The 7,790-nt window shown below is 36.1% G+C and overlaps 3 protein-coding genes and 1 long non-coding RNA gene across 4 annotated transcripts in view; 2 read left to right on the top strand and 2 right to left on the bottom strand.

Annotated features, from left to right (window-relative positions):
- Positions 1 to 1,341, top strand: part of LOC107613431 (benzyl alcohol O-benzoyltransferase) — a 2,267-nt gene extending 926 nt beyond the window's left edge. Inside the window, exon 2 of the mRNA XM_016315416.2 lies at positions 175 to 1,341. Coding sequence (XP_016170902.1) covers positions 175 to 1,110 — 936 coding nt within the window. The 3' untranslated portion in view covers positions 1,111 to 1,341. The remainder of the gene's footprint in view (positions 1 to 174) is intronic.
- Positions 2,901 to 4,246, top strand: LOC107611592. Its single transcript, XM_021108327.1, has 3 exons — positions 2,901 to 3,099; positions 3,317 to 4,153; positions 4,242 to 4,246. Exons 1-3 carry the CDS (start codon positions 2,901 to 2,903, stop codon positions 4,244 to 4,246), a joined length of 1,041 nt encoding a protein of 346 aa, XP_020963986.1.
- Positions 4,866 to 6,258, bottom strand: LOC110266051. Its single transcript, XR_002352941.1, has 2 exons — positions 6,148 to 6,258; positions 4,866 to 6,060 (listed from the first exon to the last, which is right to left on the bottom strand). It is a non-coding gene; the product is annotated as an uncharacterized LOC110266051 (long non-coding RNA).
- LOC107612184 (DNA-directed RNA polymerase 2A-like) lies at positions 6,433 to 7,784 on the bottom strand. The gene is made up of 6 exons (XM_021108326.1): positions 7,533 to 7,784; positions 7,177 to 7,329; positions 7,012 to 7,086; positions 6,803 to 6,892; positions 6,535 to 6,581; positions 6,433 to 6,445 (listed from the first exon to the last, which is right to left on the bottom strand). Exons 1-6 carry the CDS (start codon positions 7,632 to 7,634, stop codon positions 6,433 to 6,435), a joined length of 480 nt encoding a protein of 159 aa, XP_020963985.1. The 5' UTR covers positions 7,635 to 7,784.

Genomic DNA, 7,790 nt, shown 5'->3' with positions numbered 1-7,790 from the left:
AATTTTAAATCTTTTAAAAAATTTTAAAATTTATTAATATAGATTAAGTAAAAAATTAAATTCTTATTCTTTTTCTATAAAATAAAATAAAAAAATTAGGCTGATTTTGATTGATTTCTATTATTTCTTGCACATTTTTGAATTACAATAACCAAAGGGCACATGCACACGCAGGTAACACGGCTGAAGTGTGGTGGATTCATTTTTGCATTGAGGCTAAACCACACCATGAGTGATGCAGCGGGGTTAGTCCAGTTCATGAATACAGTGGCCGAAATTGCACGTGGGGCACGTGAGCCTTCGGTGCAACCTGTGTGGCGGAGAGACCTCTTGAACGCAAGAGTACCGCCAAGAATTACATGCAACCATCGAGAGTATGAGCAAGTCCCCGACACCAAGGGAACCATAATCCCGTTGGACGACATGGCCCACCGTTCCTTCTTCTTCGGTCCCAGCGAGCTCTCCGCCATCCGCCGCCTCCTCCCTCCCCATCAACAGCGCTGCTCCGACTTTGAGATACTTACAGCTTGCTTATGGCGGTGGCGCACGATCGCTCTACAGCCGGAGAACGAAGAAGAGGTTCGCATAATCTGTATCGTGAATGCACGCGGCAAGTTCAACCCTCCGTTACCTACTGGTTACTACGGTAATGCCTTTGCGTTCCCTGTGGCTGTGACGAGTGCGGGCAAGTTGCGAGAGAACCCGCTGGGATATGCCGTTGACCTGGTGAGGAAGGCGAAGGCGGATGTGACGGAGGAGTACATGCACTCAATAGCGGATTTGATGGTGTTGAAGGGGCGGCCGCATTTTACTGTGGTGAGGTCATACTTGGTGTCGGATGTCACCCGAGCTGGGTTCGGAGAGGTGGACTTTGGGTGGGGGAGGGCTGCTTATGGTGGGCCCGCCAAAGGGGGTGTTGGAGCCATTCCTGGTGTGGCCAGCTTTTACATTCCCTTTACCAATGCCAAGGGAGAGCACGGTTTGGTCATACCTATCTGTTTACCATCGGAAGCCATGGATCGATTTGTTCAAGAGTTGGAAACCATCCTTAACAACTCTCACCGTGTTACTGTAACCTCTGCCTCTCGTTTTATCTCTTCTTCCTTATAGGCATATATACACAACCAACTTTCTTAAATTCATAAATGAAGTCTTCTTACTCGCCTAGTTTAAGATTCATGTTTGGGTAATAGATGCTTGTAAGATAATATAGTTGTTTCCCAAGGCAAGATTTGCTAGTGGCCGAATAACGATTAAGCATGTGCTATACATATACACATTTGTAAGCTAGTTTGTGTTCGAATAAATCAACATATGTGTGGTTTTCCCATTTTTGTATGACACGTGCCCTTTTAAAATTCAAATAAATTAATAGTAAGTAATTATCAATAAGATTGGACGTATATTAGGTAATTAATAATGGGCTAATACAAAGTAAGTATCTAAAGTCGATAGTACTAGCAGGAATCAAAATAAGATTTGAACCATAAGACGTATTGAATAAAAGGTTATTCTCTTATAATATTTTAACTTTAAGAACTCAATCACATAATAAAATATAAAACTTTTAATTTTGATTCATGGCCACGGATTTGTTACTGTGGGAATAAGGTTAACCAACATAAAAATATTTATAAATTAGACTCTTTTTTTTTGTTTTTGGAAAAATCAATAATTAAGATTTATTTCTCTGATTTTTACTTTTTACACTTTTTTTTGTTCAATCAAAATTTCTAAGAGATGAATCAGTTACTTCTGCTAGAGTTTATCATCCATTCTTCATCCTTCCCCATATGAGACAATCCTTTCTAGCATTATTCCTCCCCCTTCTCTTTTTATATATTGCCGCTTTGTTCTTCTTCCTCACTACTAACGGTCTCGGTCCTTCTCTCGCACCTCTGTCCTTGCGAACTACTCTTGTAAGGTTTTATTTTATTTTATTGTCTTTTCTATGAAAATTATGTGAATTTGGATGCTCTTGTTCTGATAGAATTTCATGATAAATTTGAGACTCGATGCAAGTATAATTTGTACCTAACTCAGTATTTCTATCTATGTAATAATCTATGTAAATAGACAATGCTTATCCAGTCAACTATAACAAAAGTAAAATTCTTCAATGGATTTTGCAATAATTTTTTAGTATCCATGAACACATGTTTCTGACCAGTAAAGATTGATGAACTATTTAAAATTGTTTCTCTTTAGTTGACAATGGCATAAGACGGTAAGCATTTATGAGGAAGGCATTTTATGGCTTTCACTTGGTCCGCGAAGCATCCACCCTTATATCCGGAACATGAAATTTATCATGTAAGATTTTAACTGGTGTCTGAAGTTTCGATAATGTTTGGTAGTATTTGATATAATACAAATGTTCTAAGAATACTGGTTTAAAAAAAATCTTAGGTGTGAATTATAGCAAGAGATCTAAGTTACTTGTAAAATTTGTGAAAATTTTGATGTTAGTAAAACGAGAGTGATGTTAATATTTTACCTTCAAGATGGTGTAAGATGGTGTTCCTTTTTATAAACTTGTGTTTATTATGATGAAGTGCATGAAGAAGTTAGGTTGCAGTTTCTGTATTCTCTAATTGTAAGAAAGTATTGAGTAGCACTTTGTTTCTTGTTTGCATTTCAGAACTTGTACCTCTGATTTTTTTTTCCATTATTATTTTTTTTTTTTGTGCTTAATTTGTGACATACTGTGATTTTTAGGATTTTTTTGGTTTTGACAGAGGATATACTCATAATCTGAACTGCTTAATGCTATTTACATGCTTTTATCTCCTTTTTGAGAAGCTGCTCTTTTAGATTGTGGAGAAAATCTGATATTTCATGTGCTATCTTTGTTTATGTATACCATATGTATAAAGTGATGCACTAAAACTAAAAGCACTATGGTTATTACTTGCATTCACCAATCTATTGAGACTACTGATACTCTTCTGGATAAAAAAGACGCCATTATCCAGGAGATGAATGAGAAGAAAGAGTTGCTTATAATTGAAAAGAATAAAATGTCATCAGAGTCCGCCAAACAAGATGAAGTTGATGATTCCCTTGATGCTTACATGTCTGGACTTTTATCCCAACTTGGTAAGAGTTATATTTGTTTGCTTTTTTTAGTTGCTTGCTTATATTTGCACATATTCATTGTATGCAATTGTGTGCTTTGATGTGTTTGGAAGTAATACTAAAAAATGAGTTGTCTCGTTCCTTCAAACTCTAACTTTATGTGCAATTACAAGTCTTAAATTGGACATTTCTTTAGCACACGTTAGCTTATCCTTGTTGATTTCTTTGTTGCTGTCAGTTCAAGACAAAAGTGTGCAGCTTGAGAAGGAATTGTCAACTCTTCAGTCCGAGTTGGATAGGATTTTCTACTTATTGAAGATTGCTAACCCAACAGGCGAAGCTGTCAAGAAAAGGGAGTTGAAAACACAAGAATCCAAATCAAACAAATCTCAAGAAGTTGCCTCTAACATAAAAAAGAAACCACAAGCGAAAACCCAGAAAATCAGTGAACCTTGTACTAAGGTCGATAACAAGAAACCACTTGTGGAAACCCAGAAAATCAGTGACACTTGTGCAAAGGCAGATAACTCCATACAAGAAGGGAAACATGAAGATGCAACTATGGATTTAGACAAGTCAGAACCTGGAAGTGACAACGTGGAGGGTGAGAATGTTGTATACACGGTTCCAAAGCCCCAGTGGCTTGGAGCTGTAGAGGACATGGTTACAGATGATAACCAACAATCAATAGCCCCTTTGCATGATACGGACGAGTCCATCCAGTTCGTTGACTACAAGGACAGGAACAAAATTTTGGATTCAGGTGATGATGCAAAGACTAGAGAATCTAATATTGAGTCTGCTGCTCCTAGTCTGATTTTAAGGAAAAGAAAACAAGTTGAGATGACGGGTGCAAATAGTAATGATGTCACTCGGCAATCGACTTCTGCTCATGTGGGTGAAAAAATGGCTGAGAATGCTATGGCTTTATTATTAAAGCAAAAAAGGGAATTGTATGCAACTGATGATGTGGAAAACCAAGATGAGGAGAAGAGGAAGCCTAAAAGAGTGCTTGGGCCTGAGAAACCATCATTTTTGAACAATCAGACAGATGACACATGGGTTTCCCCTCAAGGTAAGCATAATTGGTTTCAATGTCCTTACTATATGATTGGATCGTCATTTTTTCAGAATGTTCATATTTTCCTGTATCGTGTGTGCAGGATAATCAGGTGATGGACGAACTTCTTTGAATGACAAATATGGCTACTGAGCAGATTTATGCATAACGTTGCCGATTTCAAGAAATAATAGATATCGAGGGAGGATTCGGTAGAACCTGGTAAGATTCATTGAACCTGCAGAGTTGGTTGGACAACTCATTGACCTGCGTCCTTTTATCAACTGGAAGTGGAAGGATGACGATGAGGTTACTTGGTGTTTAAGTTACAACAGTAGTGTATTTAGCAGACATGGCAAGTTGAGATGCACTTTACCATTGGTACAGCCACAGGATATCAGAATGCTACTAACAAGTGACTTTCTTTCTTTTTTTTTTTTTAAGTATAGAATGGAGTCATTTGGAAAACAATTTTGTTGCTGCCACTGTAAAGGTTTATTTGAAGTAGGTGTGTGGTGTTAAGAGGATTAATGGAGGGCTCCATTGTGATAGGGAAATGACATTTCAATATTTCATCATGTTAAAGGTGGTTTGCAAATGTAGATGCTTATGAAAAATCTTCATTGTTTTCCCATATGCATGAAGATGTTTATTTAAAGAAGGCAAGATGAGTACTTCATCTGGTCTCTGAAATTTCATGAGCTAAAAAGTGCTCATATTCTTTTTTTATTTTTGGTGCATATAATGTCTACAATAAATTATCTTAAACATGTTATAAAATAATAAAAAAGAATGTTTCTTTTATATTTAGTTATTTACAAAAGAAAGCTTGTACAAAATACACATGTAAAACCTTATCTAAGGTACACATTCGCTATTCTCTTGATATCAAAGATGGTCTTGCAACTATCCCTGGGATAGTTTTCATGGAGACGTGTGAGCTGAACTTATTCGCAGATCTCTTCCTAAATTCTTGAAATCAATAACTACTACACTCACTAACTAGCAATGCCAAGCTTGATACCTTGGCTATTTTTTTCTTGAAAGCATCATGGTTGCAAAAGCTACGAAAGCTTCTATCTGGTGTCAAGGTATATACCCTCAAAAATTCCAGTGGGACGAGTGAATTTATATTATCATACCAGACAAGAGTCCTCCTCAAGACTCTGGATGCCTTCAAAGATATATAATGCCACTGAGGAACGGCCTGTATCGCGAGCGCATTCGGAAGAACTGTTGTCGCTATTATGCACATGCCGAAATAACTCAGAATGCAGTCAATAAACCCTAAAGAAAGAGTCCATGCCCTACAGAGGACTGCAGAAAGATCAGTTGAAGAAATATGGTGACTCTAAAACTTCCCTTAGGTTGAAGTCTCCCCGTTTCGGTAATAGGGGGAACATTAATGTTGAGAAAGACCCCTGGAAGCTCTCCAGTAACTGCTCACAAATAAGAACAGGTTAACAGATCTAGCAGTAACCTAGAAATTACAAAGAGGCTATTTATACAAATATAAAATAAAATAAATTAACCATTAATATCAACCTTTGCATCTAGTCACATAAGTTTCCCCATCTACTAAAAACATAGAATGGTTTTTCTCGTCATTTTTTTTTTGAGAAATTCAAACCAGATTTCAAGTTGCAGAAAACAAAGCACAATACCAAAAGAAGTATCCACTATTTAATTACACAAGCAAGTATGAAAATACCAACGAAACTAAAGATAATAAAATCAATTTCTCCTCAAATATTCCCAAGAATACCAGAGATTAAAAATAATAGCATATCATGTAAATGACGTTAACATCTAAACCATACATTTTCCAGTATTGGGGTCTCAGAGTTCAACAAACTTCTCTCTGAGTATTCTGTTCATTCTATCCACATCACACGCATGCATCCAATATGAGTCATGAACCCCTAAATGTATGAACAGAAATCATTTCTTGTAAGCATTTTAATCATTATAAATCAAATCTGAATGAGAAGAACCTAACTAGCAAAAACCTGCAAAATTCAAACCTTCTTTTTTGCAAGCCACCGCAGTCATCATCATATGAGTACCACCAAGTGAGTGAACAAAATTTGGGAAAAATGCTATCCTCTGCCTCTTTGCCATGACCTAGAGCATTTATAGAACAAAATTTTATATTATTGTTAAAATTTAAATCCTAAGCTGTTATTTAGGTCATTGAAGGAGTACAAATTTCTGAATAGTTTTAATGTTATTTAGCTTCCCTATGTTTTGAATCTTGATGTTACTTTCATATCATAACTTCTTATAAATTATAATCAATAGGGATGCCTTAGGCAAAGCATAAAATAGTTAATAGATAAAATATAATTGCCTCCAAAGTAAATGATCCAAATATCTATACATGATGTTAAGCTTACCTTATTTGTTTCTCCTGCAATGTCAACATCTGAAGTGAAGTTTTGACCTGTAACCCATCACATAATAATAGCATTAACCTATATAAAGCCATAAACTCAGAATTTGAGGGTATATTTGGCATGGAGGATTTTGGAAGGGATGACGAATTGAGGTTTAAAGTAAACAATATTTTGAAGTTATTTTTAAAAAAATGAAAGAATAAAACGATAACCCTCCATCCAAACATATCCTGAGAAGTATATTTCATGGAAATTCTACTATACTTACAATATGCCTTCCAAGTTTTCGGTAAGGTTGCACAACAGGAAGTCCAAGAGGAGTGGTCCAACGGACTGGCTGATTTTCAGATGCAATTACCTATTCAAGGTCATTGTCATACCAATTCTGTTACTAATACAATGACGACAACAAAAGTACGAAACAAGAATCAGAATATGTGCATCACATATGTAGGTGGAAGGAAGATTGTAACATACTTTTGCACCGTCACAAAGCCATTTCATAATATTCCGTGCACCTTGAAACATCTCCTCCAAGGCAGTTAAGGTGACCTGAGAAGGAAATGAGATTAAACAAGCAATACATGTTATGCTACAAGGATAATATATATCTATAATACAGAGTTATTTTCACCCTCTCACCTTTGCAGCATAACAAGAAGCGCCAAAGAGTTCGTCATCATCTAAACTGGATTTTCTTTCTTTCAACCTTCTCTTTATCTGCTCCCGCGCACCAATGTACGTGACACCATATACTGATGTCATCACTGTCTGCTTAACCAATTTTCTATCCACCTAACAGTATACGAGATCAGATCAAAATCAGCTTCTACACGAGAACAAAAAACAATAAATAAACGAACCATAATTGCTAATTAGAAAATTTATTTTCAAATGCCTTAAGAACCTAAGATTCCAGATGAAATTGTAACTTATTCTTTCAAAAAACATGAGATTGCATTTATGCATCAAGTAACACCAAAAGGATGGCATAGAACATGATTAACTAGTCTCCTTGCATGTAGGGCATCGGGAAATATTGCAGGATCTTCCTGAGCATCCCTTTGCATAATGTGCAATACTCTGCATGAAAATGACATTTGTAAGACTGAGTTGTTTATTAGGAATTTCCTCTCTTCCCTGAAGAATTTCGAGCCCGAAACTTAAATTAATTTAACCTTTTTTTGTTCTTTTTAAGCTCTGCAAATATCAGAATATGATCAATATACACAAATAAAATGCAGATTAAGAAAAAG

This window comes from Arachis ipaensis, chromosome B08 (assembly GCF_000816755.2).
Source record: "Arachis ipaensis cultivar K30076 chromosome B08, Araip1.1, whole genome shotgun sequence".
Classification (NCBI taxonomy): Eukaryota; Viridiplantae; Streptophyta; class Magnoliopsida; order Fabales; family Fabaceae; genus Arachis; species Arachis ipaensis.
The sequence above is the reverse complement of the archived record's forward strand: the minus strand, read 5'-3'. Positions and strand labels throughout refer to the sequence as shown.